Genomic DNA, 18,143 nt, shown 5'->3' on the forward strand with positions numbered 1-18,143 from the left:
AGGGTCAGCTGCTGGGCATCCCTTGGCCACTGGCCATAACACAAGCCCCGGGCGCTGGGCTATGGTAGGAATTCAGGACTTGAAAGAACAGGCACAGCTCATTTGTCTGGAGATACAGGCGGGTGCTGACTGGCCAGGTGGATAGGGTGTAGCCTGTCTTGCCTTGCTGTAGGTGGACTTGTCACATGAGGTACAAGGTAGTTAGCCTCACCTGGAAAGAATACCCCTTCTTCAGTTGAGTGGTAGAGCCAACCTGGAGCTTTCCCTGGGACCCAAACTTCCAGGGTGGCAGAGCCACCCAGACAGGGCTACCCTGCCTCAGACCCACTTGGACCCCAGAGTGGTTTCTGCATGTTAACCTAAGATCCCACTCTTCTGGCACCACAGTTGTTGGGGTGAGAGGCTAGACCTTGGGTAGCCCCTACAAGCTGTGCTCGGTCACCCATCCCCCCCAAAGCCAATGAGCAGACAAGTTACAGTTAATACCACAAAGGGTAGAATTACTTACCATGGCCATTCTGGAAGGGAAAGAGATCAGTGATCCAAAGCCACCCTCAGGATCTGGAAGTCAGGCTTATGCTCAAATAGAGAGTAAGAGGTGTGCACAGCTAAGCAGTTGTGGTCTATTTCCAGGTTCAGGAACATTTAGAGCTCATCAGAGAATCACAGACAAGCAGGAGGCATGCTGGGCGTATCTTCCCTAGAGGGCAGCAGTGCTGCCTGCTTGTCTGGACCTATCTCGGTTCATCCTAGGTTTGAAAGGTTATAGGCCGAGCACAATATCTGCAAAGGAGCGAATCTCAAGCCCCAGGATATACAAGATAAAGATTTGCATCCTGGAACAATGGGCTATGGAACATAGGGAGGGAGCAACAGTATGACAAGGTAGGAAATTGTACCTCCACAAAGAACTCAGCCAATTCAGGGGCCCAGGAAATGCTAATAGGTGTATAAAAACCACCCTTGTGTGTCTAAGCTGATGCCCAGCTTTGCACTGATTTGGCTCCTGAGCTGCAGAAGGATGCAGAAGGAAGCGTCTGAGCCAAGGAGGATATGTATCACCTTTTATTCCATTCACTTCTGAGGTCGTTTGGGAGAGTAGAGTGTGGTGCTTTGGTGAGTATCCATGCTGGGACCAAAGACATCAACTATGGTGAATGGCCAAGGAGGGCTGAACTCTCAGGGAAGACGCAGGAGGAGAGGCAGAGCTGGCATGGACTGTGGTCCTCCAAGTCCGTGGGCCCTAGCCCAGGACAGGACCACCCCTTCTCCCAGGACTGTATCTGAGAGAGTGAACACTCTGCCCATGTCACAGGAATTGTCTCGTTTTTGTGTACTCAATCACATCTCTTCTTTGCCAAGTGGGACCTCTGCAGACAGTTCATTTAGAGGGCCCACACACGGGTCAGGTACGGATTATGTCAAGTCAGCAGCTCGGCCACACAGGAGGCTCTGCCCTTGTCTGTAAAGCACATTGTCAGGTTTAGACCCAAGTGGTTCCAAGCCAGAGGGGGCTGTGTTTGTGTTCCATCAACTAGTGATGAGGTACCGCACCTGCTGTCCGTATTTTATGAACTCAGTATTGATCATCTTTGATGAAGCGGAAAGCTGTAGAAAAGGCATATCTCTGTATGGCATCTCCAAAAAGCCACCCTTAGGAGTTCCAGCCCAGTGAGGGTGTGGTGGGAGCCCCTCCCTTCTAGGCAGGAAAAAGCCTTGATTGTGAGAAATTCAGAATTACTTTCAAGCAAGAGGTTGGGCGGGGGTTCAATTTAGCTCCTTATCACTTTTGATTTATGACCGTAGTTTATTGGTTGGGGGGAGGGCATTGTCAATGTTGTCACAAGACAGAGTGGTTCCTCCTCGTGGACTGGAAGGAATTCAGACTCTCTGTGGAATCCCTGGACGTGTCTGTGATGGTGTCAGTAGAGGTGTAACTGAGGAGAAAGGCAGGTGGGGAGCAACATCGTGTCTCTACTGCCCATCCGGGTGCAGTGCAGTGTGGCCAGCTGCCTCATCCTGGATGCCACTCCCAGTCTGTGGCCAGAATAAACCCTCCCTCTAGAGCATTGAGAAAAATCACCAATACAGAGAAACATTTATCCCAGTGACCTTGGGTGGTTCTTTCCCCCTTGTGAGAATTCTGTTTACACGTGGTAGGTAAACGTATAGGTTCAACATGAATAACATTGTGGCTGTGACTGTAATACGTCAGTGTGCATCAGCCCATGAGGTGCTGCATCTGAACAGTTCTTTTCATCTTGCCATAAACGGTCTGATCTTAGAACAGTTTCTACTGTTAAAGGTTAGACCTAAAGACTGTCCCCCGAAAACTGGCGTGCCCAGAGCTTGGCTGCCATCTGAGGGGCTCTTGGGAAGTGACCTGATTTGGGGGTGGGGTGGCGACTTCGTCAGTCAGTTCATCTACTGAGTAAGTTCATAGCTGAACAGGTTCTTAGGAGCTGAAAGTGGCTCAGTGGGAACGTGGCTTTATGGGGGTATCTATCCCCTGGTTCCTTGTGCTTTCTGCTTTCTGGCCACACTAAAGAGAGCATCCTTTCTCTACCATGCCCTTGCATCTCAACACATCCCAGGAAAAATGTGGTCAGTGGAACTGAGCCTGCAGAGGGAAACCTCTGTACACCTGTTTGGTAAGTTAGGCTGCATTTAGCTGGGTTGAGCCTTTATTAATTAATATTAATTATTAATATTAATATCCCTGAAAAAGGTGCCAGGGTGTTGCTAAGAGTTTTGGTGTAAATCCATACATTCAATAGATTCTTGTGATCTCGGCTGCATGTGTATCTCTGGTAACACAAAGACCTCATGCTGAAATTACAACTCCCTCCCCCAACAAATAAACTACAGTCATAAATCAAAGGTGATAAGGAGCTAAATTGAACCCCCCCAATCTCTTGCTTGAAAGTAATTATGAATTTCTCACAATCAAGGCTCTTCCCTATGTCTCTTTTCCCACAAAGATTGCCACCAGGAGTGTCATAGAAATGACTCCTAGAACATGGCTCAAGAACATATTTTAATTTGGTCCCAGAAATCCCAAGCCCATAGAGTTCTTTGTGGACATGTAGCAGAAAGCAATTCCATTCCCCTGCCATGATAAGAGTATTTAAAATAAAGACACAGAAAGGCACGGCATTGTACAAAATAACAAAGTTTATTTCTAGAAAATTCGTCACCCTAGCTGTACACATGCACACACCCGCACAGCACTTCACACACCGAGGAATGGCCTTTTAATCAATCTACCACATACAATTATATTACAATTTACAATATATAGTTTCTGAAGACACAATGGGGAAAAGCTTTGTCATTCATTTACAAACCTTCCAGAAATTACAAAAAAAAGGCAGTCTGAAAAGTATGTATAAAGAAGTAAAAACAGTTTACAGTGGACAGGAATTACAAAGTCGTGACCGTCACATCAGCCAGCATTTTGGGGAGGTCTGCTGTTCAAGGCTAATGATATAGATGGGTGTAGGGCATCTGAGAGATTTCAATTTAGGCTCCTTCTGGTCTGGCTAATGAAGCGTGTGGTGGCTTTGCTATGTGTGCTGTGGATGGTTCTCAGGGCAAGGCCTTTCAACAAATGATGAAAGTAACAGAAAGCTAAAAGCCACAGGATAGGACACTAAACGCCAAGATTGGTCAGCTCCCTGGCTGGCTAGAGGACATGCATGCTGCCCGGTCGCTACCTCTCCTTTCCTCTCTTGGGTGGTGGGCTAAGTAAACGTGTCCTGTGTGTTGCTGGCTTGCTTGGAAAGACCCAAGACCCGCATCTAAAAGTGTAGGGCCTGGGCCACTGTGAGGTGAAGCCACTGTGTCAGTGAGGATGATGACCAGGAATGCACAACACATGCGAAGTATACACGGTGTTTTTTATTCGACAGTACAAACCACTGTGCAGTTATAAGGCCAGAACATCAAGGCGAGTTAAACTAGGAATCTCAAGAGCCGCGCGTGGAAATGACAGTAATGTGTAATGAGGCAAGCATCTTGAGAAGTGGGAGAGGTCAGGGCTGCCCTCTAGTGTGTGCAGGCTGGAACTGCAGGTGGCGGGAGGTGGCTGCAGAGAGCCCTCCCCCGCCCCTTCTGCTGCTCAGCCAGCTGCCCCTCCCACCTCCCCCGCTCCAGACCTTGGACAGAACCTTGGGAGCGGAGAGGGAGGGGACTGCGGTGCAGCCCCTTCCCTGATCTCTCCAATGGTATCTCGAGAATGGTAGTGTAAGAGTGTATCTCTCTACTGCTGGGGTGGGGGTGGGGGTGGGGGGTCAAGGTTGGGTTTTGGGAGTCCTCGTTTGGAATTAAAGCGAGTGACATGGATTTGGAAGTGTCCGGAGGCTCAGGGGTCACTTCACTGCAGCCAGCCTTTGCAGCAGTTTCTTGCCTCTGGAGAGCAGCCCTTTTTTCTTTTTCGAGGACATTTCCCTGCCTCTCCCAGGACTACCAGAACCCATAGATGACGTAGGTGACCCCGAATGGAGATGGGCTGTGGGGGATGGAGCTCTCCTTGCTGTCCCTGAACCCTCAGGAGGAACCTAGTAGGTACATTGCGACAGTTTTATTGAGTGCGTCAGAGCCAACAACAATTCACTCGGTAACACTGCCCCCGTCTCCCGCCAGCCAGGGGAAAGGGTGGGTGGTGGTTCGTTTCTTCTTTCAATTTTTAAAGTATGCCATGAGAAGCACACGCCCTCTCCCAAGGCCCCTCTGAGAGAGAGAGGCTGGCCTCCATGGGCTTTCGCCGTCTTTGTCTTGGGAGACGGGGTGGCCATCGCTTTGGCAAAGAAAGCCAGGTCATAATTTACTCTGAAAATTCAGACTAAAAGCAGGGGAGGTTATTGTCAATCAGATGGATAGGCAAAGTGGCCGAGATACCCATCAATCATATCGTAAAGCAAAAAGCTCTCAATGGGAATTTGGATGGATTATGAACTAGGTGGGGGGTAGAGAAGGCCCTGCCATGGTGGAGTGAGCCCTTGGGTCAGTTAGAGTCCTATAGAAACTTTGGGGATGGCACACTGTTTGAAAGAAAAAAAAACTGAAATGAACCTTAATTGTAATCTAAGGAAGCTCAAAGGCCCTTCTTGAAGACTCTAACCACCTCCCAATAGAGGAGTGCGTACTTGCCCCAGCACACAGAGATGGTGGGCCTTAAGAGACTTTAGGTGGCCGACCAACGGTGCTTCCAAGGGATGGAATTTGATTCAGGAACACTGAGTGCCAATTTCACTTCCTTCTGCAGCTAGGCACACTCCTAAGTGTGGCCAGTAATCGCCAGGCCTCTGGTTCACTAATATCCCCAGAGCAAAACTTGGCAAGTAAGACCAGGGCACTCAGTGGGCATACCACACAAGGCAAAGGGGCCCCCAAGCTTGCTTGGATTTAAAATCAAGGTCTAACTCTAATGGAGAACACCTAGGGCACACCCAAAGCACACCTGAAGATACCATGGGGCCAGCTAGTGCCGTCATGGGAGCTGCTGTGTCCGGAGACAGTATTGCATTAGCATGCCAGCACCTCACCCGTACCTCCGTGAGCTCGGAACAATTGTGCTTTGAGGAGAGGGAACACCTGCCCCTAAGGCCAGGGGGCTGCAGCTGGGTGTTCCGGCCAGTTTTGGCATGACCAGAGCCAAGGCTACCCCTCAGGGCTTGATCTGGGATTAAAGTTTTGTCTTGGCTCTCACCATGAGTCAAACCTATTACAGTAAACACATGGACCCAGTTGTGCTTTTTTTACTGAGGGTAGCTAACAATGCAATAGGCAGCTCTCCTTGTGAGTACACACTGGCGCACTCTTGTGTAAACAAACAGCTTTAAGAAATATGTTCCCAAGGTTGGCCTTTCCCGTATTCTCAATGGACATATTTTTTTAAAAAAATGATTGTTCGAGATGATTCGCTTCACTATGAATCCAGTTGCCAGGCAACTGAGACCAGGGAAGACAGCCTAATAGTTTAGGTCCAATGGGTTTTTGTTTGTTTGTTTGTTTTGGGTTTTTTTTTTCTTTTTTGAGACATATTTCTTTTCTCTCTCTTTCTTTTAAGCCCACATTGAAGTCTTAAGACTACCGCGCTGTCCGCTTAGGGTAGCTTAAGTCGGTATCTCTCTAAGGTGTCTTCGGTTGCTCACTTACGTGAAGGCTACATGCCTGATTAGGGTGTGAAATGAACACTCTTCTTCTATGTCCAAGCAGATGAGCGAAGAGATAAAAACATATACGTAAAATACAACAGATAAGAACTCGCAGTGATGGCGAAACGTAAAGATGAGACACTCGAGAGAATGCAGTCTCAGGCAGGCGTGCTACGCTAAGCCCTGCCATCTAGAACCCTAAGGGGAAGGCCAGTGGTACCGGGTCCCCGAACCTCACTCTCTGTCAGCTGATCTGTGCACCTACTCTGCGGGCCAGGGGAAAAACCCTGGCGTCAGGCAGACGGGCTGAAGCCAAAGGGTCCTTCTGTGGAACACCAACTTGTAAGTTGGAGCTAAGCATTTGCGGGCACAATGCCCAAAGAAGGACAGGGGGGGAAAATGAGGGCAGATGCCCTCATTCGTGATTTGGGGCCCAAATCACGAAAGCAGCAATGCAAAGATTGCGCCGGACGCAGAGAGGAGAGGAGGGAGGCAGGCAGGCTAAGGGGGTTGGCTTACCCTTTTGGCCTTGGAGCGCATGGGCGGGTCGTGGGAGTAGTGGGGCGGAGCATCGGAAAGGTGGACCTCCACGTCATCAGGCACTTCTTCCAGGAAGTTGGAAGGCACGAGGCCTTTCTGCCCATTCAGCTCTCCCTGGAATCACAGGGTGTGGAGAAAGGGTCAAGGGAGTCACTTATTTCTTCAGAGCTGATTTCTCCCACACGGACGCCCTGCTTAAGAGGACAGGAGTGAGTTGATTCTGGCTAGAAGTGGCAGGCCTTAGCTGAATGCCCGGTAAACACTCCCAAAGTGCTCGGATGAGAAGAACAAGCCCAGCCACACACAAGGTATGAAATCTAGGGCCTTTCGCATACCAGGCAAGTGTTCTACTGCTGAGTCGCATGCCCAGGCACCCCTCCCCCACCCCTTTTACTTATTTTGAAACAGGGCAGCCTTAAACTCACAATCCTCCTGGCTCAACCTCCTGAGAAGTGGCAACCTGAGTCCTATACAGGTCTTCATCCGTCCTCTCAAATGCAGCTCTTATTTCAGAAGTGGGAACTAGGGTCCTAAAGATCTAACTCTAGGGCAGGAGTGTGGTGAGGCACGTGCCTGGAATCTGCATTCTATTGAGCCAGTCTGGGTACCAAGGGAGCTCAAGGCATGCCTTGGCAACTTGGTGAGACCTTGCACTGAAGTAAAAATGGCTGAGGTGTAAGACGGTTGGCAGCAGACGAGCCTAGCTTGTGACAGCGGTGACATGGGGTTGTGTGTCTTCCATGACGGTCAGCCTACCTCATCAACTAAAACGCACACAGTACACAACCAGAGGCATAGCAATTCACTCAAGGGAGGGATACGTAGCTATCCGTGGTCTTTCTGCCGGAGGTTAGTAACCAGAATATGTAAAGAACAACAGCCAAGCAACAAAAGACATTTTAAAATGGACATTTCTCCAAATAAATAGACAAATGTACCCCCCCACCAAATTGGGGGGGGTGAGATCACAGCATTACTGGTCACAGGACAGACACCAATGAAACTACAGGGTGGACCAGCAAGTGAGGTGCCGCCATCAGGCTGACACCAGAGTTCAACCCCTGGAACCCACTAGGTGGAAGGAGAGAACAAGTTCCACGTATACCTACCACCCTCCCCTAAAAAAGTAATAAATGCATGAATCTTACAGCATCAGGATGAATATGGTCAGGACTCCCCCCCCCCGCGCGCATTCCCCCTCAAACTCCCCCCCCATCCCCGCCGGAGTCCTCGCAAACCAGAAAACAAATATCGGTGAAGACTTGGAGAGAGACTGGACCCCCATCTCCATCGAGCTGATGGGAAGCACAGTGTGGCAGGCCTTCCAGAAACTCCAGACAGCGCAACCAATGTGATGCACAACTCCACCTCAGGTTGTGCACCCCAAAACTGTAGAGCCAGGTCTCGGAGCCACCTGTACAATGTTTATGTCTGTATCATCTGCTGCAGTCAAAAGGCAAAAAATGTCCACAGCTGGATCACCAGAAGACAACACGCATGCCATGGAATAGACAGACTTAAGAGGAAACCATTCTGACACATCCATGGCATGGCAAACTGAACCCAGTCCTGTAAGATGATAATTCCCTCCAAGGATTTCTGGGTAAGCTGCTAGACTGGAAGTCTCACCACCAAAACTCAAATGAGAGAAAAAAAGCTAGTCCTCTGTGTGCTCTCTTGCAGGGTCTGTTGAGTTTTCTAAGCCAAGGGAGATCCCTGCAGGGAAGCAGGGATGAGCTGAAAGCACTCCCCACACCAGCCTGCCTGCCAATCAGGCTTCCCTGAACAGAGCAGAACCTACTGCTTTGATAGAATGCACCCAATGTACAAAGACAGAAAAGGCCTCGGTGCATGCAAGGGTCCAAGAGAACTACCAAGGAAAGGCATAACATCCCCACCCCGCTGGAACAGCAGGAACACGGGGCTGCCGGGAACAATAGCTCGCACTGCTCCCTCCTGCACACAGCGACATGGGGATCCTTCTAGAGCAAGGGGGAGCTGAGACATTCACCTTTCAGCATAACTGCGCCAGCAGGGCAAACTGTAAATGCTCTGTTATTTCTGCCCTTCTATAGACACGTGTGCAGCTTTTGTTTGTATATTGCTCATATTTGAAGATGTCCAGATAACCCCACTGGGTTTATTATAAGATAAAGGTATACTCCTCAGCCATAGCTCGGATGGTCCCCTTCCTGCATCTTTTCTTTTTAAGATTATTTTATGTATGTGAGTACACTGTCGTTCTCTTCAGACACACCAGAACAGGGCATCAGATCCCATTACAGATGGTTGTGAGGCACATGTGGTTGGGGGGAATTGAACTCAGGACCTCTGGAAGAGCAGTCAGTGATCTTTACCACTGATCCATCTCTTCAGCCCACTTTAACTTCTTAAATATAATCTTCCAGAGATTTAATACTCTCTAAAATATGGGGACCCCAACAATATGCCAATGCCTCCTTCTCAATACTTTACCCATCTCATTTATTCCCAAGGTCAATTTAACAGTTAATCTTTTTCCTTCCAGCTATACTTCCTGCCACTCCTAATCTCACTAAAGGAACAATGTGCCCTCCACACTGTCCTTGATTATCTGCCCACAGTTACTAAAGTCTAAAGGGTCCCTGTTATCAAAGCTGTAGGGTAGCAATGTCTGCAGCCATGGTTGCTCTCCTAGTTCATATGCCACCCAGGGAATGGTACAGAGGTCACCAAGGCCCTCGGGGCTCCTGAACAGAAAAGTTATTTTGTAAACTACACACTCAACTTCTACTTGTGTTGAACGTTGAAAAGATACCAACTGAAAGAAAATAGCAAGTTTTTCAGAACTGAGCAACAAAATAATATCAGGCGCATATATCCCATCACAGCGATCTAAGACAGACGTCCTCCAAAAAATGACTAATCCTGAAGCAATGGCATCTAGTGAGATGGAGCTAAGTGACACAGAACTCAATATAACAGTCATAAGGATGTTCAAAACAAAGAACCGAAGAAAGGAAGAGGTAAGATGATGTGAAAGAGAAATCGACCAAGAGAAATGCTGAGGAACACCTAGTCTGAAGTACTGGAAATGAAAAAACATAGACAACAGCTGTAAAGGCTCTGTGGAGAATTTAGTGACAGAATAGACAGAAGAGAGGACAGAATGTCTGAGCCTGAAGGCAAGGTGGCAAGAACGAGGTGATCCAGCAAGACCAAAGATAAACTACAGAGCTTACTTCTAAGACACAAGTGACACTAGACCAAATTCTACAGGTTTATAGGCACAGCGGAAAGAGAATCGGGTTCAAAAGCCAGAAAACATGTTCAAGACTGACAGTTCTCCAGAGTTAGGGAGAAAGGCCCGTCCAGGCCACACAGACAGACCATCGAAGAAACTCCCCTCATGATTTAAACAAAACACAGAACAGACGTGCAGAACAAAGAAAGGGATATTAAAAGTGACCAGAGAGAAACTTGCGGGCACGAAGGCCGGCTCCTCAGCAAAACAGACGTGGCAAGTGGTACTTTAAAATGACACTGGCCTAGAAAATGCATTTCAGGTTCTGAAAGTCAGCTCTGCCAACCCACACTCCTATAATTAGAAAGTAAAAGATTGAAGGAATTTGTGACCACCAAGCCAACCCTATGGATAATATCTGACGAAATCCTTCAATCTGAAGAGAAAACCAAACCCACCCCAAGACTTCGAGGAAGAACAAATCACACTACATTAATACTAAGAGAAAAACCAAGTACCAGGACAAGCAAACAAGATGGTGGGAATAAACGGACATCTTTCAACAATAACTCTGAATTCTAATGGTCTCAATTCCCCCAGTCAGAAGACACAACAAAAACAAAAACCCCAACAACACATAAAGCATCTATTTGTTGCCTCAAAAAAAAAAAAATGTTCTTCACCAAAAAAGGCCAACACTGCCTCAGGGTGGAGGGCAGAAAGGATGGTTCGAGAAAACAGACTCAGGACACAGGCTGATGCTGCTCTAGCAGCTGATAAAATAGATGTCAAACCAAAGGGTCAAGAAAAGATAGTGAAAGCGATTTGGTACTGATCAAGGAAGCAATCCCTCAAGAGGACATCCCCATGCTGAACACACACGTCTGAAGACAGGAGCATCCAATTCCACAAGCAAATGCCACCAAGATGTCCCAGAATAACCCAGCACAACAATAGTGTTGGACAGGTCATTCTGACACCAAAGCAAACATCTTGAGTTTAAATGGTATCACAGGCCAAATGTAGTTAATGAACACCTACAGAACATTCCATCCAACCACAGTAGAATCCATATCGTCCTCAGAAACCCATGGAGCTTTCTTTAAAATAGATTATATATTACACAAAGCAAGTCTCAACAAATACAGGAAGGCAATTCCTTGTATCCTCTCTGATCACGGTGGGATAGGACTACAGATGGACAGTGAGATAAAGCCTCAAGCACACACAAACTCTCAGAGATTAAACAACACACAACTGAAAGATGAATGAGGAAATCCACATGGAAATCAACATGTTACTGTGATCAGATCAAAACATATGGTACCAGCACCTCTGGGACACAAGAAAGACAGCTCTAGTTGGGAAGTTTATAGATACAGTTCCACCTACATCAAGAAATCAGATCTTCAGTAAACAGCTTAACAAGATACCTTAAAAACCCCAGAAGAGGAGGAACATGTCAAATCAGCAAATGGAAAGAAATAATTAGATCAGGGAGGCAATTAATGGAACAGAAAAAGATACAAGAATGAGCAGAGTTGATTCCAAGAGAGAGCCAAGATCCACAAACCCTTAGCCTAACTAACCAGTGGAACGAGAGGGAAGGCCCAAATTAGAGATGAAAAGGGAACCATTATAACAGACACCAATGGATTCAGAAAGTTGTCATTACCATAAAAACCATCTATTCCAATAAACTGAAAAATCTAAAAGAAATGGATAAATTTTTAGACACACTATGACCCACCAAGATGAGATAAACAATTTGATTGGATCCATAGTAATCATCAAGACTTAAACAGTGATTAAAATCTCCCAACATTAAAAAAACATTCAGGCCCAGATGGACTCAGTGGTGAATTTTACCAGACCTTCAGAGAAGAGTAAAACCAGTGTTTCTGAGAATATTCCAGAAAATAGAAGAAGAACATTACCAAGTTCTTTTCAAGAAGTTAGTAAGACAGAGATACCAAAAGCAGGCAAATATTTAAGAAAAAGAAAAATTCCAGAGCAATTTCCCTGATGAATACAGATGCTTAAATTCTCAACAAAATATTTGCAAAATGAATCAAAGAGCCTTCTCACACATTAATGAAGATTCAGTAAGAAAGAAATCAGAAAAACAAGCCCATTCAGTATATATATATATATATATATATATATATATATATATGTATGTGTGTGTGTGTGTGTGTGTGTGTATGTGTGTGTATGTATATATGTATGCACATATATGTTCCATGGTCAGTGGGTTAACAAAAAAGATCATTGACCATGACCAAGTTGAGTTTGTTCCAGAGATGCAGGGATAATTCACTATATGTTAATCAAAACCCAGCATAAGTTACATTGAGTAGATATTGTCAGGGACAGAAATCACATGGTCATCTCAATAGATAAAAAAAAAAAAGTTTTTGACAAAGTATAACATGCTACATGTTAAAAGTTCTGAAGATACTGAAATAAAAGAAACATGTTTCAACATGATTTCTCAGCATAATAAAAGCTATTTATTCATGACAAACCTAGAGCCAGCACCATATTAAATGGGAAAAATTTCGAAGCATTTGTTTTAAAACCAGGAACAAGGCAAGGAAATCCATTGCTCCAGTCCATATGGTGTTGAAAGTCTCAGCTAGAGCAATAAGAAGAGAAAAACAAAGGTATTCAAATGGGAGAGGAAGAGGTCAGAGTGTGAGAGACCCCAGGGCTCCAACAGGAAACTCCCTACACGTGATCAGCACCTGAGGAAGATAAGCCAAATGCAAATTAAAATGCAAATATTATAGTACCCTTCCTCTTGTAGTCATGAGGAGTGTACTAAGAAAAGAAGTCAGGAAAATAAACCCATCCAGTATGTACACACATACACACACACATGCATATATATACGTATGCATATATTCATATATGTGCATAGATATTCCATGTTAATGGGTTAATGATTAAAAAGAATTTAGTAAAGTAAATCAGGATCTATATATCAGGAAGATGGGAGTCTAGCCTGTGTAGGTAGGTCTGTTACTGGAGTGTGTTACTGTCATCTGTGGCAAGTCACGGGCCCAGGGCTGGCTACCCCATTTGAGTTATTCAATATTGTTATGACAGTAAGACTGCAAGAGGAGGTGGCAACTGTTAACAGAGACAAACCAATTGTCATTTGGAGCAGTCAAGAGAACCAGCTGATGACAACCACTACAAACTCACTCAGTCCTCGGAGAACACATGCATTTCCAAGAGGTATTCTGTGCAGCCAGTGATGTCAGCCACAACCAAGCCTAGAAGCACAGGCCTAGAACACTGTCAACTCATGAGGCTGGGGCAAGTTCAAGGCCAGCATGTACAGCGTAGAGAGACCGCATCTCTCTATGAAAAAGCAAACTGAAGCCTGGGGAAGAGAATAACAGTGAGATCCATAAATCCTTAAGGATGATTTAAAGACATATAAGAAGAGGAGTAAGAGATTTCCACATCGTCTGCTGGATAGCAGGGAGTGTATTTATTCCCTGTCCAACAGACATAGTTTTCCCTGAGCCTAACCTAAACATGACACAGGCTTTCTCTGTTAAACAGAGTGCTAAGGATTTGTAGTAGGGGCAGGGCTCACTACAAAATGATTCCCCCCAGAGGTATCATAAAATACATTCTAAAAACACAGAGTAAGAAGGAGCAGAGTCGGGAACCCCAGTCCGTGCAGTCCTCCACAGGAGTGGAATTGAGTGTCTACACTGTGAGGCAGCTTTCATTCAAAAATATTTTTATTACCATTTGTGTGTGCATGGGTGTGTGTGTTGGTGTCTGTATATGCCTCATGTGTACAGTGCCAATTGAGGAGGATAGAAGAGGGAGTTGGGGTTATAGGTAGTTGGGAGCCACCAGACATGGGTCCTGGGAACCAACTGGGGGTCCTCAGCGATAAAAACAAAGCTGTTAAGTTCTGAGCCTGCTCTTCAGGCCCAGGACAGGTTCTTTTTAGAAGTGATCTTTATAATGTTCTAACTCAGGAAAAAGGTAAATACAAGCCACAAGTTTGAAAATGACAAATAAGCTTGAAACTGAAGGAATAAAGAGTAACTGTTTCCATCACTGTGGCGAGCAAAGAGTGGTTTCCCATCACTGGGACGAGTCTTGGAGTCACTGTCCAAAGACAGTCAACTGTGACCTCATACAAACTCCTAGACCAAAACGGTTCTCAAACTGCAAAGCTAAGTAATAGACTGTGACCTAGAGAAAGACATTGTCACTATGTGTAATGAGGTGTGCCTGTCCCACTAAAAGCCCATGGGGTGGGGGGTAGCTATCCCACCCAAACCTGATGTGAAATCCAGGCAGCTCCGAAGAGGATCAGATGTCTGAAACCCTGAGGTTTCAATGCCTGAGGCTGTAGGAGGGGGGCGGGCCTCTGGGGCAATCTGCCACTGCACAGAGAAGCAAGATTCGCAATTATGTTCAGGGGGGCCATAGAGGGATGGCCACGGGGAGCAGCCACAGAGAGTGGCTACAGGTGGAAGAGGCACGCCGTCCAGTTACAGAAGCAGGAAGTTAGCCCCACCTTGTGTATGGATGGCCTTGCTTACGCCCCAGCCCCAGAGATCATTAGACGGCTGCAGAACTGGAAGGAGGCATCCTAGATGCTCCAGGCAGTGAATGAGCAGAGGAGTGACTCTCTAGTGTCTGGCTCCGGGGTGGGGGTAGCTGTGAAACCAGAGCTGGTCCACCTGTTTGTTTTGTTTACACTTCCTATTCTCAGTGAAAGAAAACCCACCACCCAGGCCATAAATAGCCTAGAAAATCAAATTGTTCTGTAAATGTTTGGACAGTGGCAATTTTGTGTTTGCTTTGTTAGACACAGAAAATACTATAATTAGTAGAGAGCAATAAGAGACCGACTATAGTGGCGGTTTCCTTCCCCCTCTCTCTCCCTCCCTCCCTATTTCCCTCCTTCCTTCTGTCTTCCCCCTTTTCCTTCTCTGTGCCCCCTTACCCTGCACCTCCTTTCTGTTTTTGAAACAGGAGTTAGCTATATAACCCAGCCTTTCTTTGAACTTACAATCATGTGCCACTTTAGCCCCCAGATTTCTGTATTAGAATACAAAAGAGAACTTTCCTCAGTAAGCAGAATGCAACATATTCAGATCCTATCTCATGTGTTAATGAGAGAGAGAGAGAGAGAGAGAGAGAGAGAGAGAGAGAGAGAGAGAGAGAGAGAGCGCACAAACTAGGGACTGGAACCCCCCAAAATGAACAGCATTTTTTTTCCTGATGTTTCAAGAACTTACATAGTAAAATCCATCTTCATCAATCTCACCAAAAACAGTAATAATATCTCCTGTGCAAAATGGGAGTTCAGCCTGCAAAGACAGAAGACAAACAAGGTAGGGATTGCGCACGGTCCCGCCATCCTTCCTGCCCTTTGGGAATTCACCTGTCTTTTGACTGTGTCAAGATGCAGGGCTGTAGGATGAAGACCCAAGGGGTGGTGCATGGGTCGCTCAAAGCTGAAGGGTGGGGATGGGGGTGGGGTGTTTGTTTAAAGCGGAGGGACTGGGGGCGGGGACTGTTCTGAGTAAGCCTGAGAGAAACTATGTAGACTAAAGGTCATTGCCACCTCCTGGTAAGGCCTAGGAAATCAAATAACTCTACCCCTGGAACATGGAGAAACATTGGAGGACCATTGGTAAACACCCTCTCTGCCCAAGAAGACCTCCCAACTCAATACCCATCTTTTAAATGCCTGCTGAGTAGCAGGTCCCAGAGTGGGGGACAGCAGAGAATGTTGAACACAAGCCCCAGTGTCCAGGAGGCACATTCTCCTTAGGCCCTTCAGACCTCAGAGCCCAGCTGAAGGTAGAAAGAAACAGCCAGGCAGCTGAGGAGAACCAGGAGCGTGGCTGTGTCTCTAAACGTTAACCATGAGCTGACAGTTCAACAGATGGCTCTAATAAGCTATCACAGCAAAAGCTGTGTGTGGGAATCCAGATCAATCTGGTGTGAGGACCTGTGACTCTGGAGGCAAAGACCTCGGCTTTATTTCTGAGGTTGGTCCTTATTTCTGATCATGTTCTGCCTTTGGGCCACGGGGTACCCTGAACACCAGCCCTCCCTCTCATTTCTCAGGCATGTGAGGGATCATCAGCCATGGTAACTTTTATTTCTCTGCTAAAAGGCACTCTATATTGCCACACCCAATAAGTGTGGGTCACAGGTTGCTCTTCCAATAGTTCTGCCTGGAGACCTGGGGTATTGGCTACTAGAACTGTCCTCGGGACATCAAACACTTCCGTCACACCCAGTGATCGCCACGCTGCACATAGATAGGTGTATTCTGTGTGTACATCTCCTTGACACAGTTTGGAAACTAGACATCCTAATAGATGAATAGGAACTTAGAATGCAATGGAGCAAGTGGCCCATAGTCTGGAATAAGGCTGAGCCTGCTGTCCTCTCGGTGGCAAACCTGTGTGGTAAGTTCTTTCAGGAAAACTCCCAGCTGTGTGGAAGGGGGTGGGACAGTTTATGAGTGTGGCTTTCAAGGGCCACTAGCTCACTTATCGATGATTTCTGGGGTCTTATCCTTGGACCTCAGCTGATCACAGGTAACGTGGACCTGGGTTTGCTGTGGAGTGGCTGGTCACGGGCTCTCCCTCTCTCCCATGCTCAGAGAGAAGTGGGACTCAAAGGCCACGGCCTAACTGTGGTGCTCATAAGAAGCCAGGAAGCCGTTGGTGGTAGTTCCGGGTCAACATGAAAGAACTCCAGGCTGGTACCTCAACATCCACGTTAGGAGAGCTTTCCCTAGGGTCATAGTCATAGAGAGCCACCATTCTTCGTGTGGGTACAGAGTGACCCCGGCCGCTTCTTCTACTTCTCTCTGCAAAACCGTAAGATCTAGTTATTAAGATCCTCAAATTGTGGTGACCTTACTCACTGCCCAAAAGTATGGGCACTGCTTGCTAACGTCCCCAACTTGGGCCAACTGTCTCAGCCTCTGGTATTTTTTTCTAGTCTATTCATTTGCTTCCACAGTGCCATTCTCCCTTGTGTCCACCATGCCGTGGGGACTCCATCAGATAGGGGACCTCCTCCCAAACTCAGTCCAAGTGATCTGAGGCATCAGGTAGCTGTGTCTTGGGAAAGCCTACAGGAGCCATGAGGTTCTGGAGGAGAGCAACAGCTATCCTTTGAATTGAAGCCTTACTTCCTGGAAGGAAGATGGAGGCTCTTAAGTCTCAAGAAGCTAAGGAAACTTACAAGGATCAGGACACTCAGAAGTTTACAGGACTCACAAGGCCCCTCCCCTAGCTTCCAAAGCTGTGACTAGTCTCGCTAGAGAGCGAGACTCTGGTGGAACCACCTGCAAGGGGCGCAGGACCTACAGGAGTGGTTTTTGGCGAGTTGTCACACATACTGGGGTGGCATCTCTTTGAGACACCCAGAGTAGCATGGCCAGGCCACAGCATCAAATCACCCAAGGCAAGAGGAGCACAGTTACCATTATGAACAACACAGGCAAAACAGTGTCACCAATGGCCTGACTTTGGGGACAGGCTAAATAATCGCACTGTTTCTTGGAACAAAATCGATAAGCTTGCTCAAGTTTTGTTTGATCTGTATAAGCAAAAGAACTCTAGAACAAATGAAAGCAAGACTATATTGGATCACAGTAATAGGGAATCACAGCCTAGTCCCTATCTATCAACCAGTTTCCAGACCTGAGCCAATTACAAATCCAAAGCCACTGAATGAAGAGAAGGCAGGTCCCATGAAGAAGGGCCATGTTTCAACACTGACTGGTTTCACTGTTAGCATCCTCCCATCCTCCTGGGAGACCTCTGGCCTTTTATAACTGTACACTGGGGAGAGGGAACATCTATCCAGAGGATTTGCTTCCATCCTGTGAGCAAGCCTGTGGAGCATTTTCTTTTTTGACGGAGGACTAAGGTAGAGGTGGGGACAGCCCTATGTGGGTGGTGCCACCCCTGAGCAGGTGGCTCTAGGTTATAAAGAAAGTGGGCTGAGCAAGCCAGTGCCAGTAAGCATCCATCCTCCATGGCCTGTGCCTTAGTTCCCTAAATAATTAGCAGAAGGTGAAATAAAACCCTTTCCTCGCCAAGTTGTCTTTGGTTGGAATGTTTTATCAGCACAGAATGCAAACTAGAACAAGTTCGAGTCCACAAATACCAGGGTGCGGGAAGGTTCCTAAAGCACACAGCTGGAGT

At 46.8% G+C, this 18,143-nt stretch overlaps 1 protein-coding gene across 11 annotated transcripts in view; it reads right to left on the reverse strand.

Annotated features, from left to right (window-relative positions):
• Positions 1 to 3,156: 3,156 nt before the first annotated feature.
• The window catches only part of Rimbp2 (RIMS binding protein 2), a 193,847-nt gene continuing 178,860 nt past the window's right edge, over positions 3,157 to 18,143 (reverse strand). For 7 of the 11 annotated variants that reach the window (XM_031338054.1, XM_031338047.1, XM_031338049.1 and 4 more), the window contains 4 exons: positions 16,692 to 16,795; positions 15,204 to 15,275; positions 6,678 to 6,812; positions 3,157 to 4,559 (listed from right to left, as the gene is read on the reverse strand). In XM_031338054.1, coding sequence (XP_031193914.1) covers positions 4,371 to 4,559; positions 6,678 to 6,812; positions 15,204 to 15,275; positions 16,692 to 16,795 — 500 coding nt within the window. In that variant the 3' untranslated portion in view covers positions 3,157 to 4,370. Of the gene's footprint in view, positions 6,206 to 6,677; positions 6,813 to 15,203; positions 15,276 to 16,691; positions 16,796 to 18,143 lie in introns of all 11 variants that reach the window. The other 4 variants (XM_031338055.1, XM_031338058.1, XM_031338056.1 and 1 more) reach the window with 3 other exon arrangements.

This window comes from Mastomys coucha, unplaced genomic scaffold (assembly GCF_008632895.1).
Source record: "Mastomys coucha isolate ucsf_1 unplaced genomic scaffold, UCSF_Mcou_1 pScaffold22, whole genome shotgun sequence".
Lineage (NCBI taxonomy): Eukaryota > Metazoa > Chordata > Mammalia > Rodentia > Muridae > Mastomys > Mastomys coucha.